General features: G+C 42.6%; 1 protein-coding gene across 6 annotated transcripts in view; it reads right to left on the bottom strand.

Annotated features, from left to right (window-relative positions):
* dachd (dachshund d) overlaps nt 1-20,301 on the bottom strand; it is a 141,907-nt gene extending 121,606 nt beyond the window's left edge. For 2 of the 6 annotated variants that reach the window (XM_007547170.2, XM_007547169.2), the window contains exon 1: nt 18,568-20,301. In XM_007547170.2, the coding sequence (XP_007547232.1) occupies nt 18,568-19,124 (557 nt within the window). In that variant the 5' untranslated portion in view covers nt 19,125-20,301. The remainder of the gene's footprint in view (nt 1-18,567) is intronic. The other 4 variants (XM_007547168.2, XM_016669009.1, XM_016669010.1 and 1 more) reach the window with 3 other exon arrangements.
* Between the last annotated feature and the right edge of the window lie 38 nt (nt 20,302-20,339).

The raw sequence follows: 20,339 nt of genomic DNA, 5'->3' as shown, positions 1-20,339 counted from the left end.
CGTGGGTGTGTGTGTGGCTGAAATATGTGTTCAGCCAAACTCTCCAGAAGGAGTCCTGTCCCATGCAGCCCTTCACGCACCACAGCCTGCGCGCTTCCATTAACTTCTTCAGTACAAGCAATAAATAAACACAGAATCCACAACTCTTTACCATCCACTCATCACTGCTCAGAGTGAAAGTGTCACACAGTGGGGAAAAAATAAAAAAATAAAAATAGAGCCCTCTGGGATGCAAGACAGGAAGCAGAAGTGCCCTCGCTAATATTACCTTTTGATCAAACCGCTTCAGAGATATCAGAGGACGCACTTTCCACCGACTCTACAGAAAAAAAAACAAAAAAAAAAAACAATCTGGGGGTCATGCAAAAAAAGCGCCTTGTGACTTTGCTTTAAAGTGTATTCCATAATGGAGAGGACAAAATTATGTTCAAAAACACAGCTCACCAAGCAGCACTGACAGCCACCATTTGATCCCCACACACTCCCCTCCTCCTCTGAGATTCCTGTACGATAACGCATCAATTTAGATTAAGGTGATATGAAAGAGAAATGTAAAGTAGGGCTTCAAGAGGGAGGAGCCGGTGCATTTGAGATGAATAAAAAGATATTAAAATTAACGCGTCCCGCTTCGGCACGCTTACAACTGACCTGTGAGGTGTTTTCAACGGGAGAGTATTTGAAAACTAGGATTTGAGAGCAGATAATGTTAAAGATAAAGTTGAAACCAGACATTTGCGTACATTGACTCGCATCGTTTTGTTTTGTTTATTTTCCCCACTGTCCGACTTTAAATCAGACTAAAGTTGTCTTGCGTCAGGTCAAGTTGTGATTGGTTCACATCTTTGGAGTTTCGTTGCAACTTTCTTCAAATTAAGACCTATTTGTCCACGAGTGGATATTCAAACTGTAACTTGAAGTAATGGCTTCTTCTCTGCTGAGTGGTCTTTCAGTCCAAATTAGTACAAGACTCATTTCACTGGTCTGCTGGGGGGTTTTTTCTCCATACAATTCATGTTCATCTTTGGGACACTGAACTCTCTCCTTCCTTAACAGTATGAACAGGTGAATGTGGCGCCTTCAGGCATCTGGAAATTGTACCCAAAGATGACAACAATTCTCCTAATATCCTTTCTAAAGTTTTTTTCCCCCATTTTTACAAAAGAAAGCACTGTGATGTCTTAACGTGTATCTACAGGTGTGCCTCTATTTTGCTAAAATATTGTGAACTGACCTATCAGGAGCTTACAAAGTGATGACATCATCATCATCTGGGCTTTTTAATAATATTCCAAGTCTGAAGAGCATTAATGATTCTCTCAGGGATTGTCTATTTAATTATTCTTCCATTAAAAAAAAAAAAAAAAAAACCAAAAAAGATTTGGTAATCCTAGCTAACCTAAAACAGCATTGTAAGTTCACATTTATTAAATGCGAGTGAGAAAGACAGCACACGTTACTACAGTCAATATAAATATCTGGTTTTCAACACTGTGAGATTTGCTGAAAAATATCCCCCCTCCCCTCCCCCAGCATCTGGACATGAGGCTTTATTCAAATATAGAGGGCAGTGGATAGAGAGGCTGATGAGGTCAGAGGTGTTTCCCTAATAGATTTGTGCAGACAAGGTGAAAGCTCGATTCAGGTGTCCCAAAGAAGATTAGGGCGAAACCACAGAGGCCGTATCTCCAGTCCAAACAAGTACGGTTTGATAGTGCTGCTCTGGCCTGGAACGGAGGGGGAAAAAAACAAGCCCCGCTGCCACAACAAAGACAGGAAATTCAGCATAGATTCCTACTTCTCTCTTTTCTCCTGCCTCTCTATACCTAACAATGCTGGTAATGGAGAGAGAACAGTGCCCGGAGCTGGCAGAGACACCTGCGACATATTTTCTACCCCCCTGCTCACCACCGCTCCTCCTCCTCCTCTCCCCTGCTTCCACCCTCCCACTCTTCCCACCCCCTCGACATTAAAGTCCTTCACAGAAATCAGAATTTAATAAATCACCCCAGAGCCTGACAGAGTTTATCTCCGGGGGTCGCCTCCACTGTGCAGAGACCCACAGACAGACAAAGCGAGGCCCGATAAGATGTGAAATTAAATACAGTTAGCAGTTTGAGACAAAGGAGGGAGAGTGTCAAACCGAGCTTTGTACGCCGTAAACGGCTGCCTGTATAGTCAGTACAAACACACACACACACACACACACACACACACACACACACGCGTACATGCATTCCAAGCACTCACAAACGCCAAAGACAAGGCAGGGTGATTCATTTCAGGTTTCCTCTCACATTTAGCCTCATTTGCATCCTCCACTGTCAACATATCGCCTCTCCCAGATATGTTCAAGAGCTCTCATTAAACGTCCAGGGGATGACATCCTTTTTCTTTTCTTTTTTTTTTTTTTTTTTTTTTTTTACCCGGATGCGCCATTATTAATCACCGGCTCCACTCCTATGCGGACTCATCTCCATCACGGATCAAACGCTATCTTCCCGTGTTTCCTTTCATTCAGCAGATATCCCTGACACCAGTCATCACCGCAGCTAAGGGAGACTTATGGGAGCGCGTCGGGGCTCCGACGACCTTATGAATGCCGTACATAAGCGTTTAGCACAGAGAGGATATAAATGTGGGGATTTGCTCAGATCTGTCTGCTATAACCTCCCGCCTGTGCTGTACGGGACACGATATACCTGCCCCGTTCGCACTAACCCAGATATTTGGCAAAGCAGGAGAACTTTCTTGCTCCGTTTATGTCGACCAGCCAAAGTTTTCTGTGACAAAAGTAGGTTTGCAAAAAAAAAAAAAAAAAAGCTTTTTGGAGATTAGCGCTTCCTTTAAACTTCTGAACTAAGCTGAGTACAACAAAAGAGATGCATCGAGAAACTGGCAAGCGCATGGAACAAATTAACAAATTCTACCGAACCGGATGGTCAGAACCTGAAAAATTATGCTACGTTACAGCAAAGTGGCTTAGTTTTGTGTTGAGCCGCAGCAGAATAAAGGAGCCTGGGATCAACAATTGACACTGGAGAAAATATCTAAGAATTTCATTCCTTCACAACTCTGGCAATACAGTGTGACCATCATGCTACTTCAAGGCAATTTTTCAAGCGTGTGTAACATTTTGCAACAAATACTGCCTCTCCTAAAAACGAACATGTGCTTTCTGACTCAACTGCACAGGTGAGAACCACTCAGAGCTACAACAATGAAGGAAAAGCAAACCATCTCTGCATGCCTCACTCAAAAAACAGTTGGGAAGACGAAAAAGTAGGCATAACCCAGATGTGACAGTCTTTGTTTTGTATTATAGCAAAAATACTTCCATGCTTTAAGTGAGGTAGCCTTCTTTCGGCTATCAGAAGTGCACAGAAATAAGTTGCACTTCTTCTCCCCGTCACTCCGACATTTCTCTGTCTTCTCACTCAGTCGGGTTTAGACCGTTGGGACAGTGCGATATGGGACATCCAGAGCTTTTCAGAGTCTCACATGTGTTTGAAAGTGATCCCTGTGGGCTCACAATCAGCCAACTGGGTGGATCTGCTGATCAAGCGGATCAATACAGCCTGCAGAGTCAACCAATGTAACATCAGCATAGGAAAGGAAATGGAAAGAGTTGCCATTTAATATCTGCTAACAAATGGCTGCATTCGACTGACACAAACATTTTGCGTTTGAGCATTGCTGAAATGTCTCCACAGCGAAGTAGGAGCATAAATACAAGTTAAGGTACTGGGTACATTTCTTTGCGTGTTTGTTTTCCTTTGCTAATTTTTGACTTTAATATTTTCCTAGAAACATTACTAGAAAGTTGCCGATATCCTCTGGAGGCCATGTCTCCCAACCCTAGCAGAGAACACACTTACAGAAGTTGTGCTATAGAACAATTAGTGGCACTTTGAAAAATGAAACATGCTCTGTGTTATGAAGGGGGCATGATTGCAATGCCTCCATATGAGTGCACAGTAATATTCTTTTCAATTAACTGAGGTCTCCAGTTCACATCAGGATATGGCCGACCTCAGCTTTTTAAAGCTGTTTTCCTTTTTTTTTTTCCTTTATTTTTTTTTTCTCCTTCCCTCCCCACTCTGTAGTTAAGAGAAAGCACAGTCAGGTTTCCAGGAAGACGTAGCGCTGGTCACTTAATGGGCTTAGCCTGGTCGGCGGACCTGACCTTTCGCTTTAACAATGCCGAGGCCAGCGAGGCTCGCGGCCTTCTCTGGGAACACAGTGACCCCCGGGTGAAGCCTAATCTCACTCCGACACCGTTCTCCCTCTCTCTTTCTCTCTCCGCTGTCCAGACAGACAGCCTTCATCCACAGCCTCCCTCTGTTGCTCCGACTGATGCCTTCCTGCTGAGACAACAGTGCCAAGGAGCTGTCAACAGGCCGGTGCTCAGCGGGCCCCGACAGGGTCTCGCACGTAGAGCCCCTCGGGGTCCGCGCAGGCACTGACACTCTGCGCTCGGGCTTTGAGAGCCCCCCCGCCCCTCCCCGGAAGAATGTCGAGAATGACAGGAATGCCGGGTGCCATCGAGAATCACGATAACGTTCTACCATCTAAGAGCATGATTAGCGCGTTCTGTCGTCAGTCCGTCTATGGATGAGAAAGGGGGGACAAAAAAAAAAAAGAGGTTTGCTGGATACTTTAAGCTTGTCAGTGCTCTGCAGTAGCTTGTCATTTTAAATAACTTGATCCTGCACCTCCCACGTCACACATATAACCATCAGCCACACACTGGGCGCCAGTTAGCCATACTGACAGACATTGATTATTTATTATTAGTAGTATGTGCGTTGTGTGCATTTGGGCTTCAAAACTTAAGCTGACAGTTCCAAACATTTCCCAGTTCCATTCAGAGAGCCTGCACATTCACTTCATCTGCTGCTCTTTGCTTCGGCTTTTCTCATTGTGCATTTTGAAAGGCCATTTGGGTAACAGCACCGGCTGGAAATAACACCAGTCCACATAGCACAATAGAAGCAAGCGCTGTGCTAAAAAAGATTTCTATGGCTTGTCTGTAAGTGAGAACAAGGAGAGCAAACAGAACCTTAACCGAGTGTTTACACATCTGCAAGAAAACATCCAGACCGGGCATGAAATCCTCATGCTACGCTAGTTTTAGCTATGCTAAACAGACAAGAGATTTTCGGGTTTTCTCTGTAGCTTCTTAGGGGGCGACAACGTGCTGGTTTGTATCCTGTCTACTCAGAGGTGGAGAAGAAGAAAAAAACCGAATTGAAGGGAATGATTTCACACTAGAATGTCAAGAACAGTGTTTGTGTCTGCGTTGTCGTTGATATTTGAATTATCCATAGTGGTGAAACGGCAAAATTTTTAGAATACGCCTCATTGTTTTTCTTGTACTGTTGCATATTGTTAATGTCCCTGCTGGCGAGTCCCGTAAAAGTGCTACCAAAAAAAAAAAAAAAAAAAATCACAAACCTTAATGAGCGGGTACCAACGATGAAATTGACTGGGACTTATGACTTCGGCATTACTGTTTGCCGAAGTCTTAATGACAAATCTAGTCACTCCAATCTAATTTTCTGACATGTGAATAAAAATCCCCGGTGAAACAGTAGTAAAAATATGACCAAATTTCTTAGCGATTTCTACTTTTTTTAAGAAGTTGTTACCCGAATCTGGCCTACTCACACTAGTAATAGAGACACATTCACACGGCTCGCCACAGCCTTCCATCCCGAAAACAAGACTTACTTTTCCATCAAAGAAGTTTATTCATCTCTGAATGTTTTTTTTTTTATTTTAATTTTTTTTTTCTCCTGATCAAATGATGTCCTATGAAAGGTTGCTCTTTCTTCTCCCTTGCAAGTAAACCATACAAAGCAGTGTTTGATCTCCGAAATCCGATCTGTATTTCTAGTATTGTCTCCAGTCCTTACTGTGGCATCTTAAAGGTCAGGAGTGAAAGGCCATTTGATAACTACAGAAAGACCTTTCGGCTTTATTACGCTGCCTTTCATCTCCTTTCCTGCCGAGGTTAAAACAAAGCACGGCATCCTTTTGAAAAAGAAGGGATAAAATGGATCACTTTGGAGCCCCGAGCATTTTTTTGTCACTAGGGGAAGTCTGGCACCCAGTGCATGAGGGAAAACTCTAGTGGGATGCATTTCTGGAAGAGATGATTCTTCCCAAGCAGAATTAGCATATGTCCTCTCAACCTTCCACCAAACCTCTCAAAGAGACCCTGAAATCCTATTGAGATACTATTACCACTCAAACAAGGCATTATTAGAGACATCTAAAGCAGGTGTGCGCACACTAATACGGGCACACACGCACGCACGCACACACACACACACACACACACACACAATCACAGCTCAATGACACCCACTTCCCTCTGAATATTCCTTTCTTTTTAATGGTAACCTTGGGAGACGGGGCCGCACCGGCGAGACACTTAACAGCCACTAGTCTGAGAAAAATGTTTTTGATATGCTCGTGTCATTTAATCATCCGCCGTTCTGCCGAGGCCGGGCAGGACAATTTTGCAGGATATTAACTCCAAACTAAACCCCTGGCTTGTATCATTTGTGGGGCCAGTCAAGCAGGAGTCCCAGGAGGAGCGGAGACTTCCTCCTCACAGTCGTAGTAATCTAAGCTTGACTGGCTTGCGCACACACAACTAATCGTCAGGTAGACTGAACCGTAGAGAAATAAAGGAATCGGCAAACGCGTGGCACAAATGAAGACGGTAAATGGAGGATGAGTGGATTTGGGACGCTGGCGAAAAACAAGCCAAAAAAAAAAAAAAAAAAAAAAAAAATTACACGCATGCGACAACGCTGCGCATTAAGCTGCAAGGCGACACTTCCACACCAAAGTTGGAGATGCGAAGAGCATTTGTACAAATGTCATCTTGGCATGATCCATTTGGACAGCCCCACATTGCTTAATGGGGTAGGAAATTCATTTCTTTCTTCTTTTTTTTTCTGCTGGAGGAGATGCTGCGTGATGTGATTCTATGCAAAATATATAAAGCTACTGCAAGAAAAGTGATAGTTGGAGACGGAGCAGAGGTGGACAGGAGAAGGAGAGAAGTGTCTTGTGGCATGGATGCTCTCTATTCTTCGGCAGGCAGGAGCCTCACATGTGCGCAGACAAAGCGAGAAGAAAGCAAAGGCAACTGATGAAAACCATTTTTTGTTCCTTCACAAAGAACTAGGTCACCCTCTCATAATTGTCAATCATGCAATAAATCTCTCTGTGGCACAAATGAATACAGCATTGGGAATGAGACAAAGCTTATTGGCATGCTATGTCAGCTTGACTCAATTCATCCTCCTTTTCACACAAGACCATTCATATATGAAGTTGTGCGAGGGGGTCTCTCTCTCTCTCTGTGTCTCACACACACACACACACACACGCACACACGCACACACACAGCTTCTTTCTCCAAACCAAAGGCACGCCGTTACACCCAACATGTAAGTTGGATGGGGGTTAATGTCTGTTGACAAACCATGGTTTTGTCCCTACAGAGGAGATCTTAGTGTGTTTTTTTGCACAATTTAGGAATAGTAAGAATTAGGCACAGGCTGGTTATGATATTGAGGAAAAACAAAGTTTTAAAACCCACAAAACTTTTCCGCCGTACAGTTCCTATGGTTTAGATTATCTGATCATGTTGCCCAAAAGGTTCACAAAGTGACTACAGTTTTTGAGCCTTAGTGTCCGGCAGAGCCGCACTTCTCCCAACCGTTGCGACAGACTGCTGGCCCGTCGGCTACAGTTTCCATGGGATCACAGGAAAGGCTGAGACAAAGATTTAAAACTGTAACAAATCTTTTATCAAGCAAGCAAAAGCTGTTTCAAAGCTGGTAAGACATGAACAGCAAGTCTGTTAAGCTGCTGACTGCAGACCGGCTACACGAGCAGATAGCCTGACTAATCAACCAGCTAATTAACCTTTGTCTTATGCTTGTGTTATCCAATCAAAACAAGAAAACATAATGCACAATAAGCACACTGCTACTAAATTTAAATGTTTTGATACTTGTCAAAACATTTTGGGCCAAAAATACACCGATTCCAGTCAGAGGACAATGCCTCGGTCCGTTCCTATTGTTCTACTTGTGTTATTCGCTCACTTGTGTCACTAACTTTACGTGTTCTTCCTGAAGTAGGCATTGTTGTTAGCACAACCTACGAGTTATGTTCGGCATGGTGCATTCAGTGTTTGGAAAAAGATATGATATTTGAGTTTATGACCAATCAGTGTCAGGAAAGTTGAAAATCAACCAATTCCCGTCACCTACCAATCTCTCTGTGCATCCCTCTTTGCTATGCGGGTTTTGCGTTTTAAATATGAGCAATCAGATTGCACAATTATGCATTTTGATTTTCATACAACGAGAATCCCCTAGTTGTAAAATCACTAAACTAACTGTTGAAGACATAAGCACTGCATAGGCCAAGTAAAGCATTTACAAGTTGAAAATACGACTCCAAACTGTTCAGACCAGGCGTACTTGGTCTACAGTACAGTGCTCTGCTTTTCCTGCAGCCTGATTGGCTGCGAGCGTCAGATTGACACAGCACTACGCGGGGCTCTATCCGCGGAGGGTTTGTGTCACATCTCCGAGGACCCGACTGTCACTCTTTAAGAGGAGGGTAATAATAGCCAGGCGCCACAGTGAGTGGTGGCACAGGCGATTTTAGAGAAACATCAGGGAGACGGTGACATTTGAGTCTACGAGGAGAGAAACCCAAGCGCTGCAACCAATAAAGACTCCCGCCGATATTCTCACTTGGCTCGCCCAGAGAGACGCACGCAGAGGCAGAGAACGGGAGAGAGAAGGGGCGGGGGGTGAAAGGCACAGGGAGATGTCAGTGTTAGATGAAAATGTGTTGACCTGGTGATATTGATACCCCTCCCCCCCCCACCCCGCTCATAACCTCTACAGGTGTGCGGAGCCGTCGAGAAGCAGCTCTGGGTGCGACTTTCATTGGATAAAAAGCAAGAGCCGCAGACCTCCAGATGAAGCAAGCTTCAACGCTTAACTTTAAACTGCAAGCAAATAAAAATCTGACAGCAAATATCAAACCAAATATGTCGGTCTTTCTAATATAAACGGCACCGACGGAGGCTTTTCAAGGCCGACACAAAGTTCCAGCTTTCTTTCATGTCTGACCTGTTTTTTTTTTCAGTTTAGTTTAAGGACTGGACCATGCAAAGAGAAGAAAAATGTTCTACAGGTTAATTGATAGAGTTGGTTGTTCAAAATTCACAGTAAAAAAAAAAAAAAAAGGAAGAATGACTCATTGATTCAACTTATGAATCAAATGCAAAAATCTCCGTATTTGACCTATTCACTTATCAGAGCATTAAGGGAAAAACTGGACAATTCCAACCTCCACTTGATTGATCGGTGCCTTTACTTCATTTAAAAAAAAAAAAAAAAGCTCCAAAATTCTCCAACGACCTCAGGATTAATGACTTCATTTTGATTGATTTTGAACTTGCAAAATGATTTTTTTTTTTTTTTTTACTTGTATGAAAGACAGATCTGGAGCAATCTGACAATCAGAGTCAGACTTCAAACAGTGCTGTAAGACATGTTGTCTAGATATGACCTATTTATGTATCTAATGAAGACTATCACTCACAGATATGCCATGTCTGGCAGCATTCAGAATTAGAACATGAGGACTTAACAAATATCAGTGATGACCATGATCGCGCTTCACTTCCTGATCAAAAGTTTTATTCCTTCTTTTTCTTCTGCAATCATCCGCATTGGAACCTTATGGCCATAGAGCTGATTTTTTTTTTTTTTTTCAGTTCGCTCATCTGATGAAACTGACTGAGCAATAGGCTTTGAACCACCTCAGAAAGTGCTGTGAGTCTCAAGTGTCATTAGCTCCAGGGCTTTTTTTTTTTCTTTTTTTTTCCCAGCTAGCACCAGGTAAAGATTAGATAACGATTAGCGCTTTAATAGATACCGTTGGAGCCGTTCCCGCGCTGTGCCCAACATCTGAAGTTTAAAGAAGAAGAAATAGTCGCTTTCTGTGCTCTGATGTCCCACTGAACCGGCGAGGAGAGCGGCTGGCGTTAGAACCACACACCTCTTGCCCGTCCGGCCCCGGTTGGAGTACAGTGAGTCTGTGCTGAGTCAGATCCGACCACCGTTTAAGAAATGTCCACCAACAATGGAGATAACTTGACTTTGACAGAAAAAGATCAGCCTTCATAATTATTTGCAGCGTAAGACTACTTTAAAAAAAAAAAAGCATCTTTTCTCACACTGAAAATCTTGTTGAAGTGAAATTGAGATTTGATTTTTTTTTTTACTTGTTGAAAACATTGCAAATTAATACTCTGACTGTAGATATGTGCAGCACCTGTTTGCTTATGATTTCCTCATATAGGAACTTTGTTGCGTGTTACCTAGTCTTTCCCATTTTGAAGAGTGACAGAGAAATAGGCCTGCTTGTCATATGTTGTAAAGGCAGCTAAGCAAAACTTCCTAAACACTTCGATCAAATTAAAAACACTAAAGTAAACCAAAAGATAAATAAACAAATGATAAAATGAGCATTCATTATTTTAATAAAGCCTTTTTAGGGAACTTGATAATTTCATCATTTGAGATTTTGCACAAAGAAAGATTTAACCATGGATTTTTTTTTTTACCATTATGCAGTTAAAGGTTGAATTCCAGCTTCTGCTATAAAACCAAAATGTATTTGAAGGTTTGCCAGGTATGCTAATAAATTGTTGCATTAAATTCTGATATTTTATCACATTAACTTAATTCTGTCTTCAGTCATCAATGCATATAAACAAAATCGAACCCTTGTCAAAATCAAATCTAAGCCAAAAGTTTAACTTCTAGATTTATCAAGCAATCCCTTATTTCTGTTCTATTATTAATATTTTATTGTTTCACTTTTGGGAGAAATGAAGGGGAAAAAAAACCTGGATGACATGATGGGGATTTAGTTAGCTGACAATCCAAGAGTACAAAGGGGCTTTTTGTTGGATGACATTCCTGTCTTGGCATACTTTAATTATTAAGAGGGACTCCTTTTGTATTGAGCAAAGAGCTCCAAAAACATTGACACTGGAGGAATAACATCTGCATGTTTACTCAGGAGAAGATTCATCCCTGATAGGCCCGGCGAAAACGACGAGGGGGAGAAAAAAACAAGGAGAGGAAATTTGTGGAATCCCATCTGAGATTGCTTCCCTGATGGATTCCTTTTCCTGTCAGCTCAGACGAGAAATGAAGCTGGGGAAAATTAACTCCTGATACAGCCACGCTGAATTAGACAGAGAAGGGAAAAGAGAAAGGGGGGGTGGAAGGGAGGAAGGAAGAAGGGAGCAAAAAAAAAAAAAAAACCTCAACGCACTTTTTAAGGATTCCAGCCTTGTCATTTTCAATTTTCTGCTCTTTGGACATGCTTGTATTCAGATTCCCCAACATCTATTCGCCATATCAATCCTAATTAGACAATCTGGGCCCACGAAGGATGGGAGCAGAGTTATTTGCATAATTTAATCATAAATACTCAGTGATACATATTTCCAAATGCATTTGTACAATTATCTTTCATCCTTGGGGCAAAAGTATTAATATGATTAGGCAATAATTCTTTATAAAAAAATAAAAAAAAGAAAGAAAGAAAAAAAGATGGGGGGGAAAAAATAGAATACCAGCAAGTATGCAGTCTTTTTTTTTTTTTAAACTCCAGCTCTGGGCTATATGAAAAATTAATTAATTTCTGAGGAAAATCAATTTCTCCATGTGACCATATTAGACAGAGCCCAGCAAGGGCCGGCATTCCTTCTCCAATCAGGAAATCTCATCTGCTCCCTCTAACTTCTGTCAGTAGCGTTTAACGTCCTGGTACAAGCGGCGGCGACTTCCGCCAGTGCTCCCTAAATGTGCCGTAATGTGAAGGGGACCCATAAGGAAAGACCCAAAGTAGATGAGAAAATCACTCTTTAGCATCTAACAGTGGATCGGCCATACTGGGCAGTCAGCCGGCATGGGAGAACTTAGCCCATGCCGGCTATAAAGTTATAAAACAAACAGAAGTCGTCTGATTCAAATCTCTGGTCTATTAGTTATAACTTTACTTTCACAAAAGTATCAAGCTGGGTGATGCCCTTAAAGACTGAAAACATTGCCTGTTCTTAGTTTTGACACTCGAGATTATTGGAAGGAAAATCAGGTTGTTTTTTTTCCCTTCATCCTTTGCTCTGCCGATCACCGATCAGAGCCGATAACGGGGAAACCGGCCAATCCCAGCCTCTCCGCTGATTGATCGGTGCATCTCTGTTTAAAACCATTTGATTTCGCGCAAGGAATTAATTGGCAATTCAATCACCGCTGCGGATCCAGTAAAGGCATGCAAATAAGACAGGAGCACGGACAGCTAATGCATCCACAAGGCAAATTAACAATACGGGGGCCTCTTTGCCATGCAAATAGCCTCCAAATCCACAAACGACATTAGAGACAGTGTCAAACAAAGCCTCTCTAACAAGTGAAATCTGCGGTTTTTAAAAGAGTCTTGGCTCGGCTTCATTTAGAGCTACAGAAATATGATCCTGAAAGAGAGAAAAGCCCGAAAAAGGGGAGAGTGTGTTTGGTTAAACAAGCTGCTTTATGGAAGTTTTCCCAAAAACAGAAAGAAAGAAAAAAGAACAGTTTTAATTTGCTCTTTTTCCAGCTCAGTGAGTGTCAACTCAATAAAGCAATTCTGATTTTCAAGGAGGCTATTTGTTTGCACAAAAATAAATAAAGAAAACAAAACCAAACACCTTGCCACCATCTGCCAACTGCACAGTTGACTTGAGCACATGTACTGTACCTAATCAAATTTAGCAGATCCCCACTGAAGGATTAAAATGTGGGAAAAGAAGAAAAAAAAAAACTTAAAATGCTGTTTTTTTCCCCCCTCTTTCTCTCTCTCTCTCTCTCTCTCTTTACTCCAATAAAGAAAAAGACGATACGAGAGCCAATTTGGCTTTTAGAGAAAGTACTTCAACAGATTTGGATTTTAAACAGCTTTGTATACCATTATCTCTTGCTCTCTCTCCTTTTTTTAAAATTCTGTCCATCTTTATCTGTCTCTCTCACCTCCTCCGCTCCTCCTCCCTCCTTCTCCTTCTCTAATCAGGCATCTGTCACTCTGTTTTTGAAGTTATTATCGCCCGAGCCTCCCTCTTGGATGTGGTTGCCCGGTGACGGGGGGTATCTTAGCACCCACTCTGACTGGGAATGATTTGAATGGAATCCAGAAATCTCCCCTGAGTACCTGTAAACACATCCGCGCCTTGTAGAAAACAAATATATTATAAGAGAGCTCAGCAGAGAGGAGAGGAGAGGAGAGAGGAAGAGGAGAGAGACAAGCTGGCACCCTCGGTGGCAGCTCACACTGAGCGCTAAACAAAACAATTACCGTCATTTGCAAATATGTGTGTTTAGGCATAAACACTCCTGAAGTAGGAACAAGAGAGGTGAGCGCTCTCGCTACACATCCCAGTCACATCAGCATCAATTATATATTTATATAAGTGTGTTTAAAAAAAAAATAAAAAAGAAAGAAAAGCAAAAACGTGGCTTTCGCTGGGACCTGACAGAAACGAGCTGAGGAAAATCTATTTAAGCGGGGCGTGTAAGTGAAAAAAGCCGAGCCCGTTTCCCCAGCGGTGGGACACCGTCGAGGGCGTGCAGTTAACCTTCAAGGGGTAGACAATGATTGTCAATTAAAACCGCTGCCCCGGCATCGGATAGCCACACACACAGACGCAAACACACACGAAAAAAAAAAGGAGACCAATGAGAGATATGCGATATCTTCGCGCCGCCCTCGTGTTATAATAACCTTTCTGAGAGTTCAAGTGTCACGCAGCAATAAGAACCTCTTTTTTTCTTTCTTTCTTTTTTTTCCATCCCACCGCGGGGAAAATGAAAAGGGAAAACAAGTAGCTGGAACACGGGGGGCTCCTGCGGGGGCTCTTGGAGGGGCCACAGTCATATAATGTAAAAGGGGGGAGATTACTGAACCCGGATCAGTGTGGAACACTGGTAATCTGGCACAAGAGCCCTTCAGAAAATAAAGAGGTTAATAGTCACTATATTTCTGGTAGTTTTTTTTTTTTTTTTTAAGATTAGCTGTAATGACCTGTAACTGAGCTCAGACGGTTCAAACACACATCTTCGTTTTCATGGTTTTAAGTTGGGATGGGCCGCTATCAGGCGAGCAGGAATACCACCACCACTTCACCCTATTTGCACAATCAAGAGCAAAACTTTCCAGCAAGTTATAATCAGTTTTATTTCAAAGAAAGACGCTGCATTCACTACTGCTGCTCAAATAAAATAACAATAATCACATTGATTGCATTTACTTATCACGATCTTCACTTTGATAAATATAATTAGGCAAAAATAAAAAAAAAATTGAATGAACACCTGCTAGAAACCTCTTTTTTTTTTTTTTTAGAGTTTTCAGGTGTGGACATTATTACACACATTTGCTGTTCAGTTCTTAAGAAGATGAAGCAAACAAAACAACAGAGATGCACAAAGAAATCAGCTGGAATCAGTTTTCAGCTTGAGCAGGTCTGACTGCTGACTGAAAAGCCACTGAATCACTGAACGCAGCTAAGCGCCAACAGGTCGAGTTCGTGCCAACACTCTTCAGTGAAGATGGTTTCGAAGAGGGAAGACTCAAGATTAACTGTGCTTAGAAATTTAGATGTTTTTGCTGCTCTCCACAGAGTAAAGCAAGCATAAGCAAATGATGTCAGCCGGTTTATTACTTGTGCTGTCTGCACATGTAGCCAGCCAGCAGTCAACTCGCATTTTCAAGCGATTACTGGCAATGTTTTCATGATCAGAAATGTTTCAAGCAGCCCAATTTGTTTTTTTTTTGTTGTTTTTTTTGTTTTTTTAAAAAGGCAAAACGTTGAGGATTTGTTTGAGCCAGCTGGCTAGCAGTGCACAGCAAAAGGCGTAAGAGCAGAAAGCACAATGTTAGGAAATATCTGCTGTCTCCTGCTCTTTCTCAATCATCTCTCTCTGACAAAAATGTTTTGCTTCTTAAAATGACAATTAGGTTTAAATTATTCACGCAGATGAAGACACAGCAGAAAAATTACTGCTATGAATATTATGATGGTTTTCCATGGTCAGAAATGCTTTAAAAAAAGCCAAATTTCTTGTGAGAGGAGAAATTTTATTTCAGCCAACTGACCAGCAGTGTGCAGCAGCAGCAGCAGGACACTTCAGAGCAAGCTCCAACGGAACCGGCACGTTCTCTGGCATCTCATTATATTGATTTATTTATTTATTTTTAACTTGGTGCACTTGGTTAACTTTTTAAAAGTTTTGAATCAGGTAAAACTTAAGCTGCTTAAACAAACCAAAACACACACACACACACCACACACACACACACACACACACACACACACACACACACACAAAAAGAATTCCAGCGAACAATACACTCTTTAAATGTGTTTAAACAGCGAGCATAGCAGGGAACAACTTGGCTTGTTTGTGTCCACATCAAAACTGAAACAGCAGGCTGCAGTGGAGCTCTGTGATGCTATTCACATTCACACAGTGTGCACAAAAAAAAGAAAAAAAAAAAAGAGAGAGAGAGACCCATGTTGTTTTAGCACAATAGGCCGCCAGAAGGAGGGGGATAAACTGCATGTGAAATAGTTAGAGCCATTGTATAGGAGTATTATTCACTTCATTGTTATCACTGTGCCACTGTATAAAAAAAGAGCAGTGACACTCTGTGTAATAGAGGGAGAGGGGTTGGTGGGGTGGTGGGGGGGGATGAAAAGCTAAACTATCCCAGGCAGCAGGCTGTTGTTGTTGTAACCCGAGCGGGGTAAACCCGTGAACTCGGATACTTTTCCTTTTCTTTTTTCTTTTTTTTCTTTTTCTTTTTTTTTATTAATCTGACTGTAAGTTGGTGGAAATAGAGGGAACTTGTTTTCACCTCGGGGGTCAGTGGGGTGTGGGTATTTTTTTGTTTTGTTTTTGGAGGAGGGGGGAGGGTTTGCAACCTGTGTGCTGTTTACTCAAAGTGATCATTTTGTCAGCAGCTGTATCAGCGGGGCGAGACGGAGCGTGAGGCGGCACATCCCCGCAAATAAAATCAACTCTTTCCCAAGCAACAGAAGAAGCCTTTTATCCCCGCGGATGCCTCGGCCCGTTCCATGATGTAATTCTCCAAATGGGGCAGGCAGGCAGGCAGGCAGGCAGGCAGGCAGGCAGACCCGGGTCTGAGTGATTGATTTCAGCCCAGCGCCGGGAGAACCTGGCTGCTTTCAGAGACAATTACAGTCCTGTCCGTGTGCCCGTAATAGCCCAGCACTTTAGCGTCATTAAAGCGACGCGAGGCACTGCATTATCCTTTAACCCCATCGCTGGTCGTCCCTCTTCCCTCCCCGCCCGGCCCCACCATTGACAACCCGGAGAGTTCAGCCGCATACTTTGTCACCTGAAGCTCCACGCCGAGCTTCAGAGGAGGATCTGTACAGTAGATAAAGTGTGGGGAGGGGGAGGTGACGGGGTGTTCGGGTCCCTTGATGCTTTATGTAAATGATGCTTAAGCACCAGGGTGCACAGGTGAGCTGTTGAGACAATTGCTGCTAAAACGGGAACGTGAAGCTTGCAGCAGAGAGCTGCACGGAGGTGTGTGAGGCCCACAGGTGCAAAAACACAGGGTGCAGGTTATTCTAAATGTTTAAATGCAGCAGCAACACAACCGTTAGCGTGTGACATGGGAAAAAATGGCGAATCTGACAAGATCACTCTGAAAATTTCTAAAAAAAATAAAAAATAAAAAAAATTAAAAAAGTCCTGTCCGGGCCGTCGGGATATTTGCATTTAAATTCTGCACAGCTCAACTTACTTCATCTTCCCCCTCCCACAATAACTCGTCCGGTTAATTCTGCTACAAAAACAGAAACTGCACACTTCTAAACTAAACTAAACGTGCACTAATCAGGCTTTTCGTGGCCGATTCCAGACGAGATTTTTTTAAATTATTATTATATTCTTTTCTACTGTCACAAAATTAAAAAAAAAAAGAAGGAAAATGTCCTTCAGGTTCTTTGAGGAATGTAACAGTTTTCAATTTAGCAGAAAATGAAGGAATAACAAGATCATCCCCGCTCACGCATGGAAACATCTATCTGTGACATTTATCTGAAACTGGAAATTGTGCACCGCCTCGCCTGCTGCTGATTGATGCATTTACAGACGGAGAATAGGAGGAGTTATCCGTTTTGATGCATTAAGTCAACAAGCGAAATGTTTTTCAGCCTTCTGAACTACTCGACTGGTGCTTCTCTGCTCTAAACCCAGACTCAAAGTGACTTTAACTGCTTTTATTTTGTCGTTCCCGCCTCACTTGTGGGGAGGCTTTCCATCATATTTGCATTTCCAGCTCATCACTGAATGCAAGGGGGAGCGATCAATATAGAATCAATCACAGTGACAGGTGAGAGGGTAAATTTGACCAGGCTCCACCGTCCTGAGAGACTTGAGCGATGCATCACAGACGAGGAGCAACAGGACAATAAAAAATGGCTTTTAATCCAGTATTGATCTGTGCTTAAATCAGTCGGTTTTCAAAAACAGATCAAGGTTATTTTTGCTCGAGTTGTTGCGATGCATTCATTTGTTCAAACCATTTTTGCTGTTATCATTATTATTATTCTATCACAATCAATGATGTTTAATTGAAGTAGAATTATTTGCATCGATAAGCAATAGCTTGCTGATGAACTCTTGCTTTAATAGGAGGAGTGTAAAGTATTATTTTGTTGCTACCAGAAAGTAAGACAAAGTAATATGACAGAATTGTTTTGGGGTTTTTTCTCTATTTGTTTACATTCAGCCAAATTTTAATTATCCTAACTGAAACCTTAGTCCCACAGGACTTTAAAAGGACGCCTACCCCAGTTATATTTCGGTCAAAATAAAATAAAAGGAGTTGGGAGTTGCGCAAATCTACAGGGAGAACTTGACATTTCAAAAGATTGCTAAACGTTTTAACATTTTCTAAAAAAGAAAGTGGTAGAGTTGGATCTGCAGTTTATTCAACGCCCCACTGTTATCGACTTACTGGCTCAGCAGCAGACAGGCTGTATCCATCATGTCACAGCTTTTGCGTTGCACGTGTTAAAAACTTTCACTTAACTTTTTAACTGCCGAGGCGCACAGCAGATCCTACGATGGCACTTTATCTTTTTCTCTTTTTTTTTTACACCCCCCACAACCACCAGCCAGCATTTTCAATTTTGACACGCATCCACGATCATACTCAAACCTTTCACACGTATACATACACAGGAATCATCAAATAGCAATATGAAAAACGCCGAATCCAGTTTTTTTTTTTTTTTTTTGCATTGAGGTTGGAGGGAGGAAGAAAAAGAGACCGTCTTTCCCCCCCTCTCGCATGCATGCATGCCGCTGCGCCTTTACGCACGGCTCTCTTGCTGGCGAGGAGGGCGCGCGCACAGCGGAGCTCCGCACTCACCTCGCGTTGGTGCAGTCGTTGTAGAGCGTCTCGAAGTCCTTCCTGGAGATGAGCTTGCAGCGGTTCACTCCGGGCTGGATGGCGCCGAGCCCCCTGAGGATGCGGACCTGCTCCACGTTGCACACGACCGGCGTGATCTCCAGCCGCTTCAGCTTGGTGTAGACCGTGTGCAGTCCGCCGACCAGGTGCTTCAGGAACAGGTCGAACGCCTGCGGGAGGCAGATGAGCTCGCAGCCGTCCACGGTGAACGATGCCACCTTGGCGCCGCGCAGCTCGACCATCTTGCACTCGTTGTTCTGCGGGATGTTCTCGACGGGCGACGGGGTCGAGTAGACGGGCTTGCTCGGGGGCAGAGCCGCGGTCGGGGTCGGGATGCCCGGGCTGCCGGTGGCGAGGAGCTCCGACCTGAACAGGTTCTGGCCGGGTCCCGTCGGCGGCACCAGGGACGGGGACGGGGACGAAGTTGTCGACGGCGGGGACGTGGTGGCGGAGGGAGTGGAGATCGGAGGCGGCGGGACGAGCGGAGTTGGTGGGATTAGAGCAGCCGGTACGGCCATGGTCACCTAACGAGAGGAAGGGGAAAAAAAAAAAAAAAAAAAAAAAGGAAAGCAGTCCGAAGTTCAAAGTAAAAAAGCCAGCCTGCCGAGACACCCTTAAATGAAAGAATCCTTCAGAGTTTTAGCTCCTCAGTTAAGTTGGGAAGTAAAAAAAAAAAAAAAAAAAAAAAAAAAAAAAAAAAAAAAAGCGCTGGAGCGAAAAAAGGCGTGCTGAGTGAATTTTTTCTCTCGTTTTTTTTTTCTGAGAGGGGACAATGATCAAAGATAGGAGGAGGAATGACAGGAGGAAAATGAGCTGAAAAGTGCAGCACCGCTCTGTGGATGAGTTGTTGTTGTCACACGGTACAGAGAGGGAGGAGCTAGGGGACAGTGGGAGCCTTTGAAGAACATAAAACTAACTGTTCTCTCTGCTTTACTGAAATGTTTCAGCTCCGCTTTAATAACTCATTAACTCCACACACACCGAACAGAGACATTTTTTTCTCTTTTTTTTTTTAGATCAGATGGAGATGTTTTCCCCCCGGCTCATTTCTTTGCGGCTGCAACAAAATAGTCGCTCCTGACTGATCCATCATTCTGCGAAGTTTTCTCAAATTTAAAATGAAAATTGAGAATGATATGACCTTTTAATTTTTTCATTTTTTTTTTATTTTTAAACAATTCGTGATGTCATAGTTATCCTGTTTTCTGACCGAGCTCGTCCTGAAGGAGTCACTGATAACATTCCTCATTTAATTAGCCTTGGCTTTTATTGTTGTTCTGACAGCCATTGTGCTTTTTTCTGTTGAGAAGCAGCAAAACAAAGTAAAGAATCAACATAAAGCTGGGTTGTTTTTCTGTTGTTGTTTTTTGCACTAAATGTCAAAACTGTTCACACCTCCTGTTAAAATGCTACTTTTTATGTTTTTCCACCTTTACTTTGATACATACTACATACAATTCAGCTGAATTTAAAAGAATGACAAATTTGTTCAGGGGAAGATGAGAAACGAAAAAAAATGTTTTGATCTTGTTGCATGCTGCACACTCCTGAACTATATAAAAATATATTTTCATTGAATTAAGCAATCTGTCTTCTCAAGTTTACGCCTGCCATAAATTTTTGTAAATCTGTCTAATCTGAAATAAAGTTCAGCTGTCCAACACTCTGACATTTGGTCATTTGCATATCGTAATTAAAGCCATAATTAGTTATTCTATTGTTCTATTGTACTA

Source organism: Poecilia formosa, unplaced genomic scaffold (genome assembly GCF_000485575.1).
Source record: "Poecilia formosa unplaced genomic scaffold, Poecilia_formosa-5.1.2 Scaffold19, whole genome shotgun sequence".
Classification (NCBI taxonomy): domain Eukaryota; kingdom Metazoa; phylum Chordata; class Actinopteri; order Cyprinodontiformes; family Poeciliidae; genus Poecilia; species Poecilia formosa.
Note: the sequence above shows the minus strand (reverse complement) of the source record. Positions and strands in the feature narration are given on the sequence as shown.